This window comes from Staurois parvus, unplaced genomic scaffold (genome assembly GCF_062004578.1).
Source record: "Staurois parvus isolate SC_StPar_1 unplaced genomic scaffold, SC_StPar_1.0 ptg000152l, whole genome shotgun sequence".
In the NCBI taxonomy this organism is placed as follows: domain Eukaryota; kingdom Metazoa; phylum Chordata; class Amphibia; order Anura; family Ranidae; genus Staurois; species Staurois parvus.
This window is the reverse complement of record NW_028317948.1, coordinates 1,062,901-1,087,898: the sequence shown is the minus strand read 5'-3', so window position 1 is coordinate 1,087,898 and position 24,998 is coordinate 1,062,901. Positions and strand designations below refer to the sequence as shown.

At 38.5% G+C, this 24,998-nt stretch overlaps 1 protein-coding gene across 1 annotated transcript in view; it reads left to right on the top strand.

Annotated features, from left to right (window-relative positions):
• Positions 1 to 20,842, top strand: part of LOC149463766 (uncharacterized) — a 41,795-nt gene extending 20,953 nt beyond the window's left edge. The window contains exons 2-3 of the mRNA XM_089674774.1: positions 20,477 to 20,500; positions 20,693 to 20,842. Coding sequence (XP_089530900.1) covers positions 20,477 to 20,500; positions 20,693 to 20,842 — 174 coding nt within the window. The remainder of the gene's footprint in view (positions 1 to 20,476; positions 20,501 to 20,692) is intronic.
• The last annotated feature ends 4,156 nt before the right edge of the window (positions 20,843 to 24,998 follow it).

Genomic DNA, 24,998 nt, shown 5'->3' with positions numbered 1-24,998 from the left:
CCACTTTCCCACCTTACCAAACATGGCTCACCCGCCTTCCCAAACATGGGTCAAGTCAGCATCCTGCCATACCAAACATGGGTCACTCTGCCCTCTGGCCATCCCAAACATGGGTCACGCCTTTTCAAACAAGGACCAACCCACCCTCTTGCCTTCCATGACATGGGTCAAAACCCCCTCCCTCCTGCTCAAACATGGGTCACCCCACCCCCCTGCTTATCCAAACATAAGTCACCACACCCTCCAAGACATGGGTCACTCCACCCTCAAAGTCATAGGTCACCCCATCCTCCAGCCTTCCCAATTATGTGTCACCCAACCCTCCCCACCTTCCCAAACATGGTTACCCTACCCTCCTGCCTTCCCAAACATGGGTTAAGCCACCCTTAAGCCTTCCCAAACAAGGGTCACCCCACCCTCCCCCTACTCAAACATGGGTCACCCTACCCTCCAGCCTTCGCACACATGGGTCAACCAACTAGACATGTGCAAAATGAAAACATTGTTTAATTTACTTTTGGAATTAATTTAATTTCATCTAGTTTATTCAAATTCAATCAAATTGGAAATTTCAAACGGATTTGAAAATATTTCTAATGGATTCTATTCAATTGTTTTTCTCTTCTATTCTATTCTTTTCCATTTTTTTTATTTTCTATTCTAATCTTTTCTATCCTACTCTTTTCTATTCTATCCTTTGATTTTTTTATTCTATTCTATTTTTTATATTCTGTTCTAATTGACTCTATTCCTTTGTAATCTATTCCTTTATTTTCTATTCTAGTTTGTTCTCTTTTATTCTCTTGTTTTTCATTCTATTTTTTTCTTTTGTATTCTGTTCTATTCCTTTATTTTTGATTCCGTTCTTTTTTTTCCTCTGTTCTTTCCTATTCTATTCTTTTCTGTTCTATTCTATTGTTTGATATGCTATTCTATTGTATTCTATTTTAATTCATATTCATTCTATTCAAAATTCAAATTTCAGAAGACAGTTATATTCTATTTTGTTCTGTTCTTTTTTTTATTCTATTCTATTTTTTTCTATTCTAATCATTTTTATTCTATTCTATTCTTTGATTTTCCATTCTATTATATTTTTTCTATTCTATTCTAATTGACTATTACTTTCTATTCTATTCCTTTATTTTCTATTCTATTTTGTTTTGTTTTACTCTATTCTTTTCCATTCTATTATTTTCTTTTGTATTCTGTTCTATTCTTTTATTTTTGATTTTGTTCTCTTTCCTCTATTCTTTTCTGTTCTATTCTATTGTTTTATATTCTATTCTAATGTATTCTATTTTAATTCAGATTCATTCTATTCGAAATTTGGATTTCAGAAGACAGTTGTATTCTATTTTAGTCTATTGTTTTTCTCTTCCATTCTATTCTTACCTTTGATTTTGTATTCTAATCTTTGATTTTCTATTCTATTATTTTCTATTCTGTTCTAATTGAGTCTAATATTTTCTATTCTATTTGATTTTCTATTCTAATTTTTTCTAGTATAGTCTTTGATTTTCTTTCCTATTCTAAACTTTGCTATTGTATTCTAATTAATTCTATTCCTTTTTATTCTATTTCTTTATTTTCTATTATATTTTATTCTGTTTTATGCTAATATTTTCTTTTGTAATCAGTTCTATTATTTTATTTTCTATTCTGTTCTTTTTTCCTCCATTCTTTTTCTATTCTATTATTTTATATTCTAATGTATTAGATTCAAAATTAGAATTTTGGAAGACAGTTATATTCTATTTTATTCTGTTCTATTCTATGTTTTTTCTATTCTAATCTTTTCTATTCCATTTTTTTCTATTCTAATTTAATCCTTTCTATTCTGTTCTAATTGATTCTATTCCTATATATGCTATTTCTTTATTTTCTACTCTATTTTGTTATGTTTTATTCTATTCTTTTCTGTTCTATTATTTCTTTTGTATTCAGTTCTATTATTTTATTTTATATTTTTTTCCTTATTCCTCGATTATATTTTATTCTATTCTTTTGTATTTTGTTATATTCCTTTATTTTAAATTCTACTCTATTCCTTTATTTTCTATTCTATTTTATTCTATTCTTGTTTTTGAATTTGAATTTGTTTTCAAAAATTTTTTTGGAATTCTAATCGATTTGAATTTCAGCAAAGTTTTGTTTTGTTATTTTGGATTCGTTTAAATTCATTACCATTGTAATTCGGATACACCCAAATCTCTGTGTAACAGAAAATTTGTCCAAATTTCAATTCGGGACAAAACAAACCGCACATGTCTATTGTCTCGGGAGGCAGATAATTGGGCCTCAAGTGCCTGTGCATGGGACTCCACAGTAAACCAGATTTGGAATCATGGCAGGCCACACCAATATGAAGCTCATGTTGACCTCTAGTGAAAGCTTTAAAAGCATCCCACACTATCTCAGAGGAGGCGTGTCCAGTAGTCAGACTGAGCATCTGAGGTTCAACCTTCTCATCAAATATTCAGTGCCTGGACAACCACCATAATTTTGGACCCTGCAGAAAGTCTATACCTACTTAGAAAAGTAGGAGCAGTGGGGCATGGTCAGAGACTCCTCATGGGAGGATAGAAACCTCTTGGATTGTGGGTAGCATAGCTGTACTAGCATAAAATAAATCTATATATGAAAGTGCGGCATACGTAGCTGAGTGGCAGGTATATCCCCTATCAGCCGGGTGTTTCAAGCACCACAAATCATGCAAATGAAAGGATTCCGCTAGATAAAGTAGATTCAGTGGCTGTATCAGGCGTAAGTTTATCTAGCCTCGGACTAGGGGGCATATTTAAGTTTCCAGCAAGAAGAATATGTTCTGTGAGGTAAAGGGTATAGCATTTTATATATAGTTGGATTATTTTGGCAAGCATGGAAACACTGGCTGAGGCTGGAAAATAAAGCCCAACTATGACCATATCAACATTATCGATCAGAGCATGCATGATCATATATTTACCCTCAGGTACCCCTCTAGCATAGGAGGAATAGGTTGCATGTTAGTAATGCCCTTCAGATCCTACTCCCTATCAAATGGGTATCCTGTAGAATACAAATATTGACCTTATAAGTTTTAAATGTACACCCTGTTCCAAATTATTATGCAAATTATATTTTTCTCATTTACCTAAATAATTGATGTAAATAACAGTCAGCATAATTCTCATGTTATCAACTATTAAGAGTACAAATCAAATTTTATTGAACAAACCTCCTAATGATAACAGTATTTTTTTAAACATAAAAAAACTTACAATGCACTTTTCCAAAATATTACACACAGTAAGTTTCAAAACACTTTACAGGTTGTAAAGAACTGAAAATTGTCATTTGTTGTGTTTGCAGCATATTTACTGAAATCTAAATCTAAAAGCTATTTCAATCAAACTTTTAACAACATTTTAACTTTTTAAATATTTTAACACGTTACATTTTAACATAGGACCCCTTATTTGATAAAAGCTTCACAAGTCTTGCATCCATTGAACTTGTGAGTTTTTGGACAGTTTCTGCTGGAATTTGTTTGCAAAATGTCAGAATAGCCTCCCAGAGCTGCTGTTTGGATGTAAACTGCCTCCCACCCTCATAGATCTTATGCTTGAGGATGCTCCAAAGGTTCTCAATAGGACTGAGGTCAGGGGAGAATGGAGGCCACACCATGACTTTCTCTCTGTTTATCCCCATAGCAGCCATTGATGCAGAGGTATTCTTTGCAGCATGAGATGGTGCATTGTCATGCATGAAGATGATTTTATTACTGAAAGCATAGTTCTTCCTTCTGTACCAGGGATGAAAGTGTCGCAGCCTTGTTGGAACAGGGTGGCCGTCCACCAACCATCCACTACTCCATCCATCTGGACCATCCAGGGTTGCACGGCACTCATCAGTGAACAGGACTGTTTAAAAATTAGTCTTCATGTATTTTTCTGCCCAATGCAGCCGTTTCTCCTTGTGAGCATTGGTTAGTGGTGGCCGAGTAGAAGGTTTATGCACAGTTGCAAGACTCTGGAGGACTCTACACCTTGATGTCCGTGGGACTCCAGAGGCACCAGCAGCTTCAAATATCTGTTTGCTGCTATGTAATGGTATTTTATCAGCTGCTCTCTTGATCCGATGCATGGATCTGGCAGAAATCTTCCTCAATGTGCCTTTATCTGCACGAACCCGTCTATGCTCTGAATCAGCCACAAATCTCGTAATAGTGCGATGATCACGCTTAAGTTTTCATGAAATATCTCATGTTTTCATACCTCATCCAAGGCATTGAACTATTTCACTCTTTTCGGCAGCAGAGAGATCCTTTTTCTTCCCCATATTGCTTGAAAATGGCGCTCTGCTTAATAATGTGGAACACCCTCCTTTAGTAGTTTTTCCTTAAATTGGGCTCACCTGCCAATCTAATTATCACAGGTGTCCTAGCTTGTTTTCAGTGATCAAAAGAGCCCTGACACACAATGCCATCCATGAGTTAAACTGAAAAACAAAATATTTAATCTTTGTGACACTTAAATAGAATTTGCATAATAATTTGGAACAGGGTGTAGTTGAATAACAGTGAGCATTTAATCTAAGGGTTTAAACCCTGGATAGTCCAAGAAATCAACATCACTAGCACCATAGAGAAGCAATTGAATAAGTAATTCGGCTACACCTTCTGCTGGGCCCCAAAAGGGCTGAAAAATGCATATCCCAAAAATCATAGGTGCTGTAGAACAATAGTATCAAAAAGTTGCTCATCCTGCAGCAAATTATACCAGTAAACCACAACAAAAAACAGCTTTACAAAGTATCCGTCCTATGCCTACCCCTCAGCACCACCCCAATCGTGGCGTGCCTTATCCCCAAACATTAACATAGTAAATTGTCAAAGAGAAGCTATGAATCAGAAGGGAGCACAGCAATAACAGTTGTTCAAAGTGCAGATAGAGTAGGAGAAGCCACTTGTAATCCAAAAGGAGCACTTGCAATCTCCAATAGATAAAAGAAAAGATTAGAGAGCACAGTTCTTAGTTGCACACAGAAAAAAAGAAGTCAATAAGTCTGATCACTAAGCTTGATGGCATAGGCAAAGAGCTCAGTAAGTCTCTCGTAATAATAGAGGGTACAAAGCTTAATTATAAACATATAAAGTTAGTGCAGAAAACTGGTAGGTAGGGGTGCATAGAACTCTGTGACAAGTACACCCCCAACAAAATGCAGCATAATAACATAGACAGTGTATCCCAGGATAGCAAGGATTAGATTAAGCATGCCAGCCGAGAATGATATCCATGTGGTGAGCACATCAACTGGAGGCAGGCTGTTACCTGGGAGGGCCCTCAGGGATGTAATGGCCCATGTGTGGTGATCTGCCAAACGGGGGCATAGAACAAATGCAGGCCACACCAGCAAATAGGGCACAGAGGCCTTAAGCCCAACATTTACAGGAGCACAGGTTGTGCACTCAGGCAGGAGGCCTAGGCAGATAATGGAACACACTACCCAGTCTCTCATGATGAAGAATTCATGATCTGGGTAACGTCTGAAGCCACTGGGATGCTGTTACCAGGGGAGATGAAGAATTGGACAAAGTTGCCTTCCTGTATCTGGAATGGCATTAGGAAGAGCACACTATATCTGAGTCCCTTCCGGTAGAGAGCAAGCTTCACCTGGTAAAAAGAGCGCCGCAGCCGCTGCCTCTCCACTGAGTAGTCTTGGAAGATCATTTACTTGGCAGCCTCATGGCAGAGTTTCTCCTGTTTCCTAGCTTCCCAGAGAGCCACATTGTGGTTATGGAAATTAAGCAGATGTAGAATGAAGGTATGAGGAGGGGCATTAGGGAGGCCCTGATTCAATTGCATTCTATGGGCCCTCTCCACGGAGAAGTATGGAGAAAATTGTACTATAGGCAGCAGAGCACATAGGAGCCGTTTTGAAAAGGCCGCTTGGTCTTGGCTCTTAGCTCCCTCTAGTAGTCCAATAATATGCAAATTATTTCTGCGATTCAGATTTTTTGCATCTTCAGCTCTAGACTCCAGGGATTTGACATTGGTGCGAAGTGTGTGCAATTGGGCCTAGTGCTCCCAGACTGTGTCTTCAGAGTCGCTAAGGCAGCTTTCAGCCTACAACTGGTTGCAAAACTTCTCCATATCCTGCCTAATAAGGCCAATATCAATCTGAAGAGAGTCTATTTTAGTGGTCAGAGTGGATTGGCAGCCTGTAATCACTTGCACAAGAGCCTGAAACTGATCTTGCTCTGCCACAGCCTGGCCATTGGCCTCAGTTTGAGTCTTCATGTTGACTGCGTGGCCCAGTTGTGACTCTGCCTCCGGAGACTCACTCACTGTATCCATCATATGTTGGGTCAAGCTGTCGGCTTCTCATCATCATCCGGAGGGGTTCCCATGAGTATCAGAGGTGTTAGTACACAGTTGTGCTCCAGAATCACTAATAAAAGAACCATAAGGCGGCTGAGCTCCTCTCTCACACATCTGCTCCCGTCGCCATCTTGGACACGCCCCACCACCACAGGTTTAGATAGGCTTTAATATAAAGTGAAGTAGTGGCACACAATTGGCCTATAGTGTTTAAAAAGATTATTATATAGTGGAGAACCAAGTAAACACTCACCTGTCATAGAATAAGACATGGTTTTCCACTTTGAGCAGGAATATATATTTAACTGATAAATAACAAAATAATAATTTACAGTATTACTGTTAGCACTAAAATACAGTGGTCTGAAAAACTTTGTTTTTCTTCACATCCCTTTAAAAAGCTGTATGATGGGAACACAGAGCAGATTACTGACAGAGAAATAACATTGGGGTGTATAGTTGTTAATTGTGTGCAGGTTTTACAGATTGCTATGCATATACCTACAAACCTGCACACCCTGACATGAGTTTAGCTATTGAATATGCAGAGAACAAATAAAAGCATAACAACTTATACATACTGCAAGTCATCTATCTTATATCCATCTTTTCTACATGTATTTTATTAACTAATTAACTTAGCATAGTATTCAGTGGATACAAATTATATGCAAGACATATCCTCATCACAGTATAATGAAGTCATTAGGACCTTATTAATATTTTACAGTAACAGTTCAACGCTTAGTAGTCAGCATTTTTCAGGGTGAATTACCCCTGCTGTTTTCTAATTGTATGGACTCTGACTTAACATTTAAAATCCTTTGTGCTCTATTTCTAGGGACTATATTCACACAAAATGACTATGATCACTAGGAGAAAGGCTGGAAGAAAATGACTGGAATTGTAGTAGAAGGATCAGAAGGGCTCATATATTTAGCAGCTAATTGTTGTTGCTCTGGGTATTGTGGCATGAAGGAGCAGAATTACATAGTTACATAGTCTGGCTGAAACAAGACAAAAGTCCATCCAGTTCAACCTATTGTACAGCGCTGAGCAAACCCTTTGGCGCTATATAAACTCGTAGTAATAATAATAATAATAACCATTAAAAAAAGTTATAATTCTATACCCACAGTTGATCCAGAGGAAGGTAAAAAATTTGCTCCTGCAGGAAAAAAGTTCCTTCCTTTATTCCTTCACCTTTATCCACCATTTACATAATGGTGGAGTAACAAAAGTTGCAGAGGTTTCATGTGTTCAGAGTTTGAACAGAAATGACATTTTGAACCATTACTGCCCAAATACTATTTATTGTTTTCCTTAGCAAATATTTGGGGCTAAAGAGAATTAAAGCAGCAAAAGTAAAGCCAGTGTTATTTTTTAAAATCTGGATAGAGGTTTTTATAGTTGTACCTCATTGTGAGAAAATAATCCTTGTTATTTTTTTAAAATAAATGTCCCTTTATTGCATCTGTATATTAGATCAGCAGATAAGACCTTGTTGACCTCTGTAGCTGCAGGCACTGTGAAACAATTCATCCTCAAAGTTTATATGACAAGCACTGAAGTCCTTCAAAGCAGAAAACAGCACCCTACAGAGATCTCCACTCACCCAGTTCACCTATTTTGCGTTTTCACTAGAGATGAAAAAGTTAGATGCCAAGTCACTTCAGGGAGGGGGGGGGGGGAGAATGAGCAGTACACATTATAGTTCACAGCCTGTGTTTGATCTGCTTTGTCTGCACTGTGTTTGGATGCAGCATATCCTGTTGATGTTAATTTTTTAACTACAATCAAAGCAGGGAAAATGCGGCCTATTCCTATCAAATATTGCATTTTGCATTTGATCGCATGCCACTGCATTTGAATAGAAACTGCTGCATTTGGCAATAACACTCATCAACATTAGCCATTAAACTGCTTTAATTAAAACAAAAGTGTTTTTTGCTCTAAACTTTTAAGATGAATTACTCCACAGTGTCCCCAACTATAAAGGTCAATGAAGAATTTGTTTCTCCTTTTTAGGAACATGTACTGTAAATATCTGTATATAACAATGCCATCATTTTACTTTAAGTCCACAGGTATCTTGATCAGCATCACTGTTTATAAAATGGAAATTTCTTCTGCTTCAGTATCTACATCTTACCCAATTGTGGATGCCAACATTTTTTATAAAATTTACAGAACATTACCATTACAAACAACATAAGCAGCATTCCTATTAATTGTTTTAGATATGCCATGCACTCCTTTTTACTATAGTTTATTGACTGAACCAGAACATAAAGTGAACCTGTGCCTAGACTATGTACACTAAAGTATTAACATATTTTGAACAAGCACTGAAAAAATTTAAACAAGCCTTTTTTTACCTCTGTAGCTATAGCTATTGTGGAGAAATTCATCTTCATAGTTCACAACAGAGGCAATGAAACATTTTTTTACTTCGTATTGCAAAAGAATCTTGGCAGCTCACCATCCATCCATAGTAACAACTTTAGCCTAACTTTAGAGTCTTGTTGTGATCTTTTTGGATTTTTTAAAATGAATTACCTCACAGTACAAATTGCTAGAGAGGTCAGGAATGGTTTGCTATAAAACTATTTTACTACTTGTTAAAATATGTAAATACTTTAAGGTGAATGGACCAGGCATAGCCACACTTTTAACTATAGCCACATCTTGCTCTATTGAAAAATATTACAATAAAGATACCTGTTTTGGTGACAACTGTCTAAGAGGGGATTTCCTCTCACTTTGTACAGATTTACTCTCAATTTCAGTTACATCTGTAGGATGGGAAGAGAGAGAAGGTTTCCCCAATGGAACACAGATAACAAAAAAAAAAAATCAGACAGTTCCCTGCTCTATCCAAATAATTTTTTACCTATTTTAGTTTACTAAATAAGAATGGTTAGTTGTGTATTTTTTATTATTCATATAATTTATTGTTTCACTTTTTTTTTTAAACTTTTTTCCTTCGAGGGAGGGAAACTTGAGTCAGCCTTCTCACATGCAGCTCTGTTGCAAGATCAGTTTTAAAAGCGATCTTTTGCTGTAGGGACAGACCTGGACCAGCCTCACCCAAGTCACTAAAACGACAGGAAGTGATGTTACATCACTTTCTTTGTTAACCACTTGCCCTCTGGAAAATTTACCCTCCTTCCTGACCAGACCATTTTTTGCTATTCAGCGCTGTGCTATTTCAATTGGTAATTGCACGTTCATACAACACTGTATGCAAACAAAATTTATGTCCTTTTTTTCACACAAATATAGCTTTCTTTTGGTGGTATTTGATCACCTCTGGGTTTTATTTATTGTGCGACAAACAAAAAAAGCCCACAAATTAAAAAAAAAATTCTAATTTCTGTTATAAAAAATATCCAATAAACTCAAATTGCGTTATAAATTTGACCCCTTTTCAGAACATAGACACCCTAAGCTATTTGCTGGGAGGTATGTTGAGTCCATAAAAGTTTTTTTTTTTCCCACAAGTTTTTGGAAAATGACAAAAAAAAAGTTTGTTTTTTCACACAACGTTGTCATGTAAATGGTTTATTGCTCACACATGGCATGGGTATATTTGGAATTACACCCCAAAATATATTTTGCTACTTCTCCCGAGTATGGGGATTTCACATGTGCAAGACGTTTTGAAAGTTTAGCTGCATACAGGAGCCCAAAATCTAATGACCCCTTTGAAAGCCTGAAGGTGTGTAATTTCCTCATTTCACTTTCTCACTACCTCTCACAGTTTTAGAGGCTCTGAAATTCCAGAATAGCACAACCCCCCCCGCCCAAAAAAAAATGACCCCTCTTTTGGAAAGTGGACACCCCAAACTATTTGCTGAGAGGCATGTTGAGTCGATGGAATACTTTATTTTTTACCACTTTTTTTGAAAATTACAAAATATATATATTTTTTTACACAATGTTGTCACTTAGAGTATATATTTCTCACACATGCCATGGGTATATATGGAATGGCACCCCAAAATACATTCTGCTACTTCTACTGAGTATGGGGATACCACATGTGTGAGACTTTATGGAAGCCACATACAGGAACCCAAAATCTAATGACCCCTTTGAAATCCTGAAGGTGCATAACCTGCTGGTTTCAGTTCCTTACTACCTATCACAGTTTAGAAGGCCCTGAAATTCCAGGATAGCACCACCCCCCCCCCAAATAACCCCTTTTTGGAAAGTAAACACCCCAATGAATTTAATAGAAGGCATGGTGAGTATTTTGCAGATCTAATTTTTTCTCACAAGGTTTTGAAAAAGAAAAAAAGAAAAGAAAACATATGTTTTTGTTTTCTTTCTTCATTTTCCAAAAACATTCGGCAACAAACGATATCTGCAAAATGCTCATTTGGGGCAGAGGGTTGTACTTTTCTGGTATATCAGGGCCTCCAAAACTGTGATACGTAATCAGGAAGTGTGATGCAGAAATACATCCCTTTAAAAGCTTAAAGGTGCTTATTGGATTTTGGAGTCCTGTACTCAGCTAGACTGCCAAAAAGTCTCTCACATGTGGTATTCCCATATTCGGGGGAGAAGTAGCATAAAGTATTTTGGGGAGTAATTCCATGTATACCCACGCAATGAGTGAGCAATATATCATTTAAGTGACAATTTTGTTTAATTTTTTATTTTTCAAAAACTTGTGTTACAAAATTAAAATTGGCTCAATATGCCTCTCAGCAAATAGTTTGGGGTGTCTACTTTCCAAAAAGGGGTCATTGGGGGGGGGGGGGTGTTGTGCTATTCTGGAATGTCAGAGCAGCAGTATTTTTTGCTGGAAAATTACTTTGAACCCCCAAGCATTATATATTTTTTTAAAGCAGACATCCTAGAGAAGTATTCCCGAGTGTAGCTCAGGGTAAAGTTTCAGTACCACAAGCGGTAACCCCGAGCTACACTCGGGCTTACCATGCGGCACTGCTCCGGGATCTGTTCTTCTCTTACCTTGTCCTGCGCTCCCGCGATGTCCCTCCTGCAGTGTCCCCAGAAATGTCCTCCGGCCGATGCCGGCATCTGTCTTCTGGGTTCCGTCCCCTGCAACGATGGGACGTATGGGGACGGAACGGCGGGAAATTTGAAAATGACAAAAAGTGACATTCACTAAATTCACTAAAATAACATAGTAAAACATTATTGTATCAAACCATTTCACATACATTTTGACCTTAGTGCTTTGCCCTGTGCCCTGCCTACATTTTTACTGTTCTTTCTGCCTGGAAACTGAGAAACGTCCATGGCGTCCAAAAAGCGTCCATTTAGGACAAAATCGGTTTTAGACCAGTTAGAGAACAGCGATAGTAAATTAGAACTACTTGCAGAATTGAGTGATGATTCATGGGGAAATTTGTCATCAGACACTGAAAACGATTTTGCAACTTTGCTCAGTGATGTGCGAACTTGGCGCTATATTTCAAATTTCAGTGTTTTTGGTTTGAGTATATTATTGAATTAAATTTATTATTATTATATTATTATTTTTTATGATTATTTATTAAATTATAATTTATGATTTCGTGTTTCAAATTTTAACATACAAGGGATGTTTACTAGACTCTTGTTCGGACAGATTTCAGTGAGTTATTCCTAAAAATTACAGGCCTACAATAAAAAAAATACATATTTCCATGCAAAAAAATGTACCACTTTGTGCACAGAAAAATGGACATAATCAGACCGCTAGGGAGGTTAAATGGTGGGTGTTGCAATTTTTTATGTCACACAGTACTTGCGCAGCGATATTTCAAACGCAAATTTAAAAAAAAATACACTTTTAATGCACAAAAACACAATATATTGGTCAACTGTTTGGTAAAGTATATACGATATTATGTCAAGTAATGTAAATATCCCCTGTGATAGTAATAGGCAGTGACAGATACTCTTTTCTGAGAAATCTGAGGTCTATTAGACTCTAGATATCTCCTCTGCCCTTAAATCATCTGATCTAACCAAGATCAGTGTGATAAGTTGCTTTCCCAATTTTAAAATGGCACTGGTTATAACCGGCAAAACCGAAACATGGAAACGATGGTACAGGACTGTGTGGAAGGCAGTGGGAGGGGATCTCTTCCCTCTGCTTGTAAAATCTTGTGGCTAATTAGCTGCTAGGATTGCTTTTACATGAAAGCCAACTGCTGAAAAAACAGTGTTCTTTTTTTTATGCAGCCTATGTGCTGAATGAAAAAAAAAGAATTATCTGCCCAAAATAATGTGTGGTATGCCCACCATTATAATGTACCACTCTGCATCTACCCTCTTCTAATGTTGGGCATACATGAAATGTTCTTTTTTTTCTCGTTCAGCCTGTGGATTCCTCTATTTACATCGATCAATGTTAATGAAGAAATTTCTGCCAAATAAATTTTTAAAAATATATGCCGAAGCATAGAAGTGATCCACCCACTGACCACACCAGGCCCCCATGCTTGGGCATAGACGTTCTTTTTTTTTCTTTCTGCTGATGAGAAATCTCATCCATCAGTGCTGCACGCACTGATGAATATTTTGAGAGCACACCATGTTGCTGTCAGAATAAACAGATCGGTGCTACAGCTGAATGACATTCCTCCAAAGAAAACAACAATGGTTAACAATAAAACAGTGACAATAGAACAGTAACTCAATAAAACAACAACTTTTGTTATTGAAATCTGTGCCAAAAAATATGAAAACAAATATATGCCGAAGCATAGGAGCAATCTAGTCACTGGCCACCACAGGCCCCCATGCTTGGGCATATATGTTCTTTTTCTTACTGTGGATGAGAAATCTCATCCAGCAGTGCTGCATGCACTGAGGAATATTCTGAGAGCACACCCTGTTGCTGTCAGAATAAACAGATTGGTGCTGCAGCTAAATGGCATTCCTGCAAAGAAAACAACAATGATTAATAATAAAACAGTAATAATAAAACAGTAACTCGATGTTTTTATTTTGTTTTACATTTTTTTTTTTTTACTTTTTTAAACTGTAAACTTTCCAGAATGCTAGGGTCTCTCAAAATGTGCTACTCTGTGTAAATATGTGCCCTAGACTGTGCCATGCTGTACCCTATACTTCACTAGTGTGTGGTAGTGACAGAAGTAGATCTTGAGGCAGAGACCAGGTTGACCAGAACAGGAGGGGCAAAAAAAGCAACACAGACACGACATCTTTTTTGGGGTGACTTTTGGGTTGGGGTACCAGGAATAGCATCAGAAAAATGCCTCTCATGCAGTCAGCTCATTGCATCTGGTTTAGGGGTTTGGGCAACAGCACCTTCTGGATTAAAAAGAACCGTGATGATCTCCTCCTTAAATTTTAGGAAGAATACACTTCATCCAGTTGTTTTGTAAAGCACAAAAGAAGGGTACTCCATATGGAAAAAGGGTGACACCAAGTCCCAAACGATCTTTCCACTGCCCCCCACATACTCTGGGAATCCAAGGGGCTCCACGTGACTATCTTTTCTCTCGTAAATCCAAAAATTACATGTATAGCCTGTTGCCCTCTCAAGGGTCTTATACATTTTGACCCCATATCTGGCATGCTTGCTGGGGAGAAATTGTTTGAATGCAAGGCGGACAGAAAAAATTAATGAGGGACTCATCAACACAGATGTTTTGCTGGGGAGTATACACATCTGCAAATTTCTGGTTAAGGTGATTTACAAGGGGCTGAATTTTGTGGACCCTATCATATTCAGGGTCACCCCAAGGACGACAGAGTGTATTGTTGAAATGCATAAATCGTATTATATTCTCATATCTATGCCTTGCCATAGCAGCAAAGAACACGGGCATATGATGAATCGGGTCTGTGTACCAATACACCCGCAGTTAATTTTTTTTAGTAATGCTCATGTTGAGGGTTAGTCCCAAAGAAACTTTACATTCGGAAACCATAACAGGTTTCCATGCAAATGGTTTGTCAAGGTTTGAATTTGGATTGGCAGCGATAAATTGTTGTACATATAAATTGCTTTGATCCATAATCAATCCATACAGATCGTCTGTGAAAAATAGCTCCAAGAAATCAAGAGGGAGTAGCTAAATTCGCTGTTTCCACCTGATTTCTGGGTTGGGCAGTGAATTGGGGAAGTACAGGTGCTGCAGAATTTGTGGGCTGCCAATCAGAGTTTGCAAGCATATCCAGAAGGACAGTATGGGCTCTATGGGTCTGTGTTTGAATTCTTGGTGGCTGCAGGACACTACTTGCGCGAGCCACCGCACCAGCTTGTACTGCACTTATGGGACTCGCCAGGTCACCAAGTAATACTGCAGTGCATATATATAAAAGACCAGGATGTACTAGGCTGCAGGTTCTCGCCAGTTCACCAAAAGGTAGAGTACTGGCACTCTGCTACATATGAGAATCATCATGCAATTGTAATGCCTCAGCAAACTGGGAACAGGGTTGGGTATTCCTTGCCTTAGCAGTGACCTCTAGACCATCGTCTGCCAGGATTCTGCTGCTCTCTACAGGCTCGTATTCTAAAGCTAATTCTGTCAGTGAGGCTTCCCCTTCACTCTCATCTGGCATATTCAGTATCCTGTAGGCCTCTGCACTACTACCTTTCGTTGGACATTTTGACCACTAAATTTATAGGTACTTAGTGCGAATCATGGGAAAAAGAGCACCTGGCTGTCAGGGACTGCTTGAACCATTATAAAAATAATTACCTGCTAGTGCTAGCAGAGATCAGGCCTGATCTTGTTAACACTGAAGTTTTGTGTGCAATGTATCAAGCAACAGTAATCTACTGACACTGCACTTGTTGAGGGAGAAGGGGGGGTTAAGTGTAGGGGCTAAACGCAGGTGCTAGCAGGTGTCGGGGCTGATGCCACTAACGCTGCATTTTTGGGGACACTATACTATTGTGAATGCTGGTATAGTTCTGATCTAATCAAAGATATTGATCCATTCAGACACTATACTAGCAATTGAGGTTTATTGTGTATGTGAGCATATTCCTGTAAATCAAAGGGTTAAATGTGTTGAATGATGCAGTGGTGGGCAATCTGACACTATCTGGGAGGGATGCTAACTGACGCTAATGCTATCTGTAGTTGCCCATGACACTAATACAGTGATCAGTAAAAAAATCTGTACACTGTACTAATGACACTGGTGACAGAGCAGATAAAGGGTTAACTGGGGGGCAATCAGGGGGTTAAATGTGACCTAGCAGTGCTTTTACTGTGTAAGTCTGCTGCTTTTACTTGCGTGGATCTGCTTTCTTCACCTTCTCCTTTATGCTCCAGGGAGAGAAGATTGCATTATTTCCTGTGTCTGTGTAATTTAACACAGGCACATTAAGACCTCTGATTCAGTAAGGCCGATCAGCAGGCCCAGGCTAAACATCACTGGACTGAATCTGATGAGTGATCAGTGCTGCACTGAATTACAGCACCGCCGGGCCAGCAGGCACTCGTGGGAGCGGGGATCCTGTATATATACGTGATTTTGCTCAGGGAGTGCCCTGTAGCAGTAAAACTGCTATTGGGTGGAGGGAAATTGGTTAACACATGTAAGGGAGGCTTGTGATTGGCCGATGTTTGGAGCCAACTGGTACAAATCCCTGCCTCACTTCTTCTTGCTAGAACAACCCACCTGCTTCAAGGCTTAAAACCTCTACATATTGTGCCCAACTCCTTGCCCGATGCTTTCCCACAACATTTTCGGTCATTTATATTCCTAAGAAAAGTATGTCCACTTAAAAGAAGTATAGCTGCTGAACTTTACTGATGTTACTTCAAAAGATAGTATTTACAGTCACATCACATAGACATACTATCTGGGGTCACTTGGCAGTACTTTGTCAATCACACGAGTGGATGATCCACAGCAATCACATGTGAAAGCAGCATACAGCACTTCTTCCTTACACCATCTTCATTTTACGCAGTCTCTTGCCACGGTCATTAGTACTCACTCTGGGCTATGGCTTGCTCTGGCTTGCCTTAGGTTAGCTATGCCTAGCACACAACTCCTTGACTGTAGTTCCTAAGAAAGGACCATTGCAGTAACACCCATGACTTTATTACACTTCTCCCAGGTCCTCCAGGGGGATAGACTCACTTTAGAGGACACTTGGTCTGCCATAAAAGGCCTTTTTCAACCCGATTAAGCCACCAACACAAGAGTGCAGGACTACCTCACCCTGTCCTCCAGCCCTGTCCAGGGTCTCCATTTAGATGACTACATCTGCATATTGGTGGAGTATCTGTCTCCTATGCCTCATATGCACTAAAACCTGTTTTTTTGGTGTTTTTATTATGCATTCTGAGTGTATTTTTTACAAAATTTCAATTACTTTTTTCATCTGTTTTAATGTGTTTTTGGATGTTTTATCCAAAGTAAAGGGTATATTGTAGGCAGCTCCATTTATTAAAATTGTGTAAAAATGCAAATAAAAAGTAACTAGGGTACACTTATATTGTTATTGTTCATATTCAGGAACACTTAGAAAAAATATATCAGCATTTACAGGATTTTATAGGACACGGCAGACAGCAATATAAAAGCTGTCCATTTACCAGGTTTTGTCTGATTAGATGTTGTTGTTTGATAGCAATTCCTATTCATTCAGTTACTGATGCTCTAGTGTATTTCTCTAGCATAATATTCAATCGCAATGTCCCTCTAATGGGTATTGTCCTTACATACAGTGTTTCCAAAATGAAAAAAGATATTCTCTTTGGGAGCTGTCCACTCAATTCCGTTTCTTTACTGCCATAACCATTATAAATGTGCTTAATAAAAATGATTTATTTTTGTCCAGTAAATACACTTTATATGTAAACCGTTACCAGTATGGCTGTTTGCATGGATCAAGTATAATTTCACTCATCAGTGAGGACAATGAACTCATTAATGGTAGATGATAACATTTTAAATATTGAATAAAATGTACTGTATATTGAGAGAAGACTACCAAGGATAAGAAGCTATTAACATTTCTCTCACTCCTATTTACAAGCTTGTAACATTTCGGATTTAGTTAGTTTTGAGGCTGTGGTCCATTCACTGGAGAAAAGTCAATAGACCTATATTGTATTCTTTTCTATCATTTAAAAAGCAATTCCAGATAAAGGTAAAATTATTCAGAAAATTACCACTATTTTTTTAGAATATGCTGCTATTATTCTGCGGTCAGTGAGTCGACCTAATTTACCTTACTGTACGTCTTCCAATAATTCTTCTTAAATTGATTCTGTGCTTTTCCAATACAGTGAAAAACAACAAGTTTACTTTAACTATTCCCTTTCCAATGGCACATACCTACCTTTTATTTCACCATTGCACTCATCTGGCAAGAGAAGAAGATGATGTCCTCCTGGATATGATACCAGTAGGGATAAGTGAATCTGACTGAGTTTAGCTAGCAGCCAGATTTGTGAAGTGTCATCCAATAGAACCCCAATAAAGTCTATGGGGGGGCAATCTTGATATCCTATTAATTTCTATTATGGCTCTAATAAACACACTACCACCAAAAAAGAGACATAAGAATGCCACAATGTACATTTAATGAACATACAGCAAATAGAGGGCCTTTTAATATGGCTTTCAGGGCTACTTTGAAGATACACAAATCTTTTATATAACAGGTTTTAGGATGTATTAAAGTTGTATGTGGTGCTACAGAACAGCACAATGTTCACCAAAAGCCTCACAGAGGTGTAGGGTACTTTAGTAAAGCTGGCAGACAAGTGGCTGCTCTGCACCTGGGGGGATGTAAGTATAGCAGGTTTAATCGTCCAGTTAACCATCTGCTGTAAGTGCTGTGAATGTATTGGTTGGCAGCTTTTAGAAAAAAGGCACACATGCTCCACCTCCAGCTTCTGTGAACCTACCACCAGTATATTCTGCAGGACCTGCTCACCTTCTACCACTGCCATATGGAGTACCTCTGACTCTCATTTTAAACCGCCGTCTCACTGTTGAATTTTTTTGGAACATGAAAAGAATGCCTAAGGCAGGCCATAGATGATGCTTTTTTTTTTTTTTCATTCAACCAGCAGGTTGAATTAAATGAAAAGATTCGATTCCCCCATCAATACACTCAGTGTTGATGGGGGAATCCTTGCCACAGAGCTATTGTATTTTGACAGTTTCCCACTGTCAGAATACAATGATCAGTGTTGCTGACTATAGCTGGCAGCACTGATGAAGTGAAAAAAAATTACAGCAGGCCGGTTGTACAGAAATCATTTGAGAGGTCAATTTCTGTACAACCTGCCTGAGCATAGATGGATTGAAATTCAGACGTTTCAGCAGGGCCATCTATAGCAAGCTTAATTTTTACTGAAACTATAATGATCGGGGGTAGATGTATGATGCTTTTGATGAACAGTGCCACACAGCAATGCGTGCTGTGACAACTACTGTACTCAGCGACAGGAGCGCTGCACATCCTAAATTTAAAATGCCATAGCAAGACAACATCAAATAGAATATCTCCCCCCCACAAAAAAAATTAGATATGTACACACATAATAAATATATATATATATATATATATATATATATATATACATATACACAGTATATACTAAAGTAAAGGTAAGTCATCCTTGCACTTTTACAAATCTTCAATTACCAGACTGGATAATCCTATCAGCAGCGGGCTCCCATTTTTCCACCGATAATCATATGTAGAAAGAGCATATGTTTTTTCTGTATATACATAGTATATAAATAAAAACACACTGAACAGGCGCTCCAGATAATTATTGTATACACACTCTGTGCAGTCAGCTGTGCGGGACAGACTTGTGTGCTGATAAGGCCAACTGTGTGGGACGGGCTTGAGTGACGATAAATTCAGAGTGCATAAATCCATGTGAATCAAAGAGCCTTTTTTTACTCCTTTTTTATGCTTTATTTAATAAATGATGTATTTGAACTGAACTCTTTGATTCATGTGGATTTATTGGCTCTGAATTTATCAGCATACAAGCCTGTCCCGCACAGCTGACTGCGTAGCTGAGTGTGTATACAACAATTATCTGGAGCTCCCGTTCAGTGTGTTTTTATTTTTTTGCTTTGTTCCACCTTCCCAGTAATCACTTTGAGGCTGCCCATATTTATCCAAGCACCTGGAACTATTCCTCCTTCTGGCTGCTGCTATTGATCCTTATGTTGGAGTGGCAGTACAGCACCCCGCATACACTGTTTAGTTTATACACAGTATATACACTCACCGGCCACTTTGTGAGGTACATCTGTTCAATTGCTTAGTAACACAAATTGCTAATCAGCCAATCACATGGCAGTAACTCAATACATTTAAGCATCTAGATGTGGTAAAGACGACTTGCTGAAGTTCAAACCAAGCATCAGAATGTGGAAGAAAGGGGATTTAAGTGACTTTTAATGTAGCATGGTTGTTGGTGCCAGACAGACTGGTCTGAGTATTTCAAAAACTGCTGATCTACTGAGATTTTCACGCACAACCATCTCTAGACTTTACAGAGAATGGACCAAAAAGAGAAAATATCCAGTGAGCAACAATTGTGAGGACAAAAATGCCTGGCTGATGTCAGAGGTCAGAGGCGAATGGGCAGACTGGTTCGAGATGATAGAAAGGCAACAGCAACTCCAAATGACCACTAGGTACAACCAAGGTATGCAAAATACCATCTCTGAATGCGCAACACATCAAACCTCACAGCAGCAAAAGACCACACTGAGTGCCACTCCTGTCAGCTAAGAACAGGAAAAGGAGGCTACAATTCGCAGAGGCTCACCAAAATTGGACAAGCAGATGATTGGAAAAATGTTACCTAGTCTGATGAGTCTTGATTTCCCTAGAGATGGTTGTACGTAAAAATCCCAGTAGATCAGCAGTTTTTGAAATACTCAGAGTAGCCCGTCTGTCATTAACAACCATGCCACGTTTAAAGTCACTTAAATTCCCATTCTTCGCCATTCTGATGCTCAGTTTGAACTTCAGCCTCCCCTCCCAGAACTCTTGGGTGACCTACCAGCAAATTCAGGATGAATGGGTGCACTCACTTGGCGATGAATTCTCCCTTTCCTCCCCAAAGGATAGGCACCTGGCTCTTTTCTCATACCTCCTCTATCTGCAGGATAAATTTGTGGCTGGTTCAATGGTGAGTACCATTCTCTTTGCTGTTTTGCTTTGGTTCAGCTGGGAGGACATCTCCAGGGTTTTTTCTTATTTGGAAAGTTATGAAGGGGTGGAAACATCTGTCTCGCTTCCCTGATTCTTGGCACCTGTTTTCTGTGTGCATTTTAACTGACATCCTCTCCATTTTTGCCTTCTATCTGTTTTTCCATTTAAGGCTCTTATTTTTCGAGTTGCCTTTTCCTGGGCATTCTTTGGCACCTTTAGGATTAGTGAACTTGTGGCCAAGGGAAAATGCTCAGTTGGTGATAACCCAGCAGAAGATGTGCTAACCACAGAATACTTTATTTCTGCCGCATTCTCCTGAAATTGACAGGTCATCAAAATGTAGGCAAATTATTTTGCACGCTCTTGGCTCCTGCACCCTTTTTTTTTGCCTCCAATTTTTCTCTTGTTCTCCCTCCTTCCATGGTTTTTTTGGTTCACACTAATTTTTCCAACCTCAGCAAATTCCAATTTTATGGGTATTCCATCTTTTCCTTTCTCTGCTGATTTTACCTCCATTTGACTTTTTCCCATATACTTTTCCCGCATTGGAGCGGCCATTGCTGCCCATGGGATGGGTTTTTTAGGATGAGATATTGCATTTAGGTAGATTATTATTATATTATTATACAGTATTTATAAAGCGCCAATAGTTCACTCAGCACTGTACATTACAAAGGGGGACAGAACATGTGACAGAACAACAACAATACAATGCAAAACATGAGGGGATCGAGGGCCCTGCTCTTTTGAGCTTACAATCTATTCTAGGAGGTAAATCATCTCACTTTTCATTATATGTCCATCCTCATTTTATGTTATGTTTCAGATTCAGTGTTACTTTGGATCATCAATGACTCCTTCATTGATTGGGCCTCTTACTGTGCCAAATTTTGACACTGCTGGGAAAACCTTGGATCTTCATTTGCAGTTGTCAGAATTCGTTGTCGCAGTTTTCGTAGCCTCCACTGGTTGCTGGTATTACCTGGGCTGTTACATCTCAGACAGTTTGTTTCAGGCCCCTTCATTCTTATCATTCAGGTACTGTATGGGGTAAAGATATAGGGCATTACCAGTCTGTAGATTCAATCTCCTCCATTAAGCATGTTATTACTCACCGTTAAATATAATGTACTTCAGCGCAATTAGATTAGAGAAGCGATCCCTCCTCCAATGTAATGTTGCTGTTGACACTATATGTGTTCCCACATGTATAGATAAACTTTAACAAACAGTGCCACGCAATACTCATGTGCTATGGACAGTGTTAAAAACTTACATAGTGCATAACATATGTGCAAATCCTCCTTATAAAGTGCATGTAACAACCAATGTGCAAACATCACATATACAATATAATCATCTTGCAGTATGACTGTTCAAATCCTTATGAATTGTGCAAAAGTTCTCTTTGTTTAAATAGTCAACATATTCTCATAGATATTCGTGCAACTTTCTGTCGTGTTGAAAATAACCCATGTGTTTTCCTCCTGCACCAACACACATATATACTCTCACCTCCTGTATTTGACCTATATGTATTTAGGTCAAATAGCACTTTTCTCTTATAACCCAGGTAAGTATGCTTTTCTCTTTCTCTACAACCTCCAATCTCCTCCACACTCTAATCCAGATCGATCTTCCTATTTATACAGCATATCTTCTAAAAATCCAGAAAAAATGCACATCATAGTGTATCTCTTGCATCCACTAATATTTATTAAAAAATAGGTTGCACTCACATAAAAGTGCCCAACTGGGACACTGCAGTTTAACAGCCTATATACACTTTCCAAGTCCGGCGTTCTTAGGTAACTCACAAGATGGCGGCTTGCAAACTTCCAGTTGTGCGGCTTGACATCACCGACCCACCCTACGTGTTCCGCCACAACACGTGACTTCATCAGGGGTTAGCCATTGGACATTCTGCTGCTCATTTATATTCATCTCCATAATTGTTGTCATGGTAACCAACCACAATAGTCTAGCGAGCTCCATTTTCTTATAGCCCAACAGCCATGATGCAAGAGATATTTTTCTAGTGTTTGCCACCTCATCTTGTGAGGAATATCAATACATAGTGATGCACTCTGCCGGTCACTCTACCTGCAGTTAGGAAATCTAAGGCCCCTTTCACACAGGTGGTTAGATTTTTGCTTTTAGCTGCGGTTAGAGGAACTTATTTACTGCAGCTAAATGCAGACAATGCATCCCTATGGCTCCATTCACACACTGAATCATTTTCATAACATACTGTTTTATGCGTTTAAGAAAAATAAAGTTCACAGCATCCAGGAGCGATGTACCGCAGCTATCTGTACATAAATGCAGTTATTCGCAGTACAAAGAAAAAATAAGTAAATAGTTGCTGTAGAAAAGGCAAAAATTTACTACCGCAGCTAAACGCAGCCGCATGTAAACGCACGTAATCACAGATATACGCAATGTACAAACGTGAGTTATCTCTGTGCCAGGAGTGTTGGAATTTCAAAATAAAAAAACATGCATTTACAACCGCCCGTGTGAAAGAGGCCTTATACAAATAGGAAAAAGACTGACCCCACCTCTTACTGCTCATGCATTATAAAATTTAATAAAATAATCATAGAACATGCTCATTATCAAGACCAATAAACAGATATACATAATAATCCATCTATTCAATTGGGACCTTACACATGGATCCAACCGATGATAGTACTAAGATGTCACAACACAAAAAATATATACTATAAAATATATAGAAAACATATAAAAAAGAGACGTTCCTGTGACCAGATCCACCTGACCTATAATTCTTCAATGTAGGTCCCAAACCACTTCTCACCATAAAGTGCCTAATAGTGCTGAAACTCTATACATCATTGTATTAGTCTTCTATGAAACAATTGATGTTAAAATCTACGTTTAACCCTTGTGGTACCAATGATTGGAAATAGACAATCCATTTGGACTCTTTTTGACTGAGGGTCCTGATCTTATTACTATCCCTCTAGTGTTGCTTATATTTTTCTATTCCTCAAAAAAGAGAGGTTAGGTCAGTATATTGATATATTCTTGCAACTGGAGGTTCAGAAAACCAAGGCTTACTGAAAGGATACAAAACATATTACAGTTGCTTCATTAAACATAAAGAAGCAATAGAGGCAACTGAATGGGCCGTAAATGGCAACAACAGGATGGGAAGGAAGCAGAAGAAATATATTTGAGAATGTTTGAGGTTCTGTTTGGAACATTGATATTTTCGGTATAATGGAAATTATTATAAACAAAAAATGGGAGTATCGATGAGGTGTCGATTGCCCCAAGCGTCACAAATGGCAAGATGGGAAGATCAATTTATATTCGAAAAGAAACCGGAAGAACTATTTTTGTACCGTCAATTTATTAATGATATCATATTGATATGGAAGGGTAGTCGAAGAACTCTAGAAGAATTTATGGCAAAGATGAATAATAACCAAAAGAACATGGGAGGTGAGCAATGAGTCCATACATTTCCTGGACCTTATCCTGATGATATCGATATATAGAGAGGGGATTACAACTCTAACATTTCAAACCTACAGATAGAAATAGTTACATCACGATAGACAGTTTCCATCACATTGCATGGTTAATGAACATTCCAACAAGTCAACTTATGAGAGTTAGAAGAAATTGCACTAAGAGGGAAGAATACATTAAAGAAGCAGCCAAGATTGGAGATATGTTTGTTAACCACTTCAAGTCTGGACACTTTCACCCCCTTCCTGTCCATGCCAATTTTCAGCTTTCAGTGCTATCACACTTTGAATGACACCAATAGATAAATAAAAAATGCAGCGCTGAAAGGTATTAAATCATGTTAAAAGTAGTTGAACACTATTGTGGGTGTAACATCAAGAAATTAGTCCATAAGGTGCAATGTGACAATGGTGATAAAGTCAATATGAAGATAGTAACTTCTGTGACTGTCGTGGCTGTGAAGAATAAGTGTATAGTGCACTAACCAGATAGCACAAATGATTGTGCGTTGGAGTATATAAGACCTACTCCACGGTGCTCAGGGAATGGGAACTCTGCATACGGATGGAGTCGTCGGGTAGGGATTAGCCACCAGGTGTCATCCATCCAGGACAGGTTACCACTCTCCAATAGTGTGAGATGACATCTGACAGACCAGGTTAGCAGTATCCAGCAATACGGGTTTCAGCCACCAGAGGGATCATGCATTTAAGTATGGCTCCAATGCAAAAAAGCACCTGCTCAGTGATCACTCGATGGCCTCCAGCTGATGTAGAGACTGAGACTTCCTAATAGGAGGAGAACTAGGAGCCCAGGCACTGTATACAGACTACCAGCTCACACACAAGTCCTATACACCCCTCAATATCCCTCTACAGAGAGTGCACACACATCACATGGACCCAAACACTCACACATCAATGCAACAGGTGGATAGGATGGAGAGGCAGGATTTTATTCAAAATAAAGAA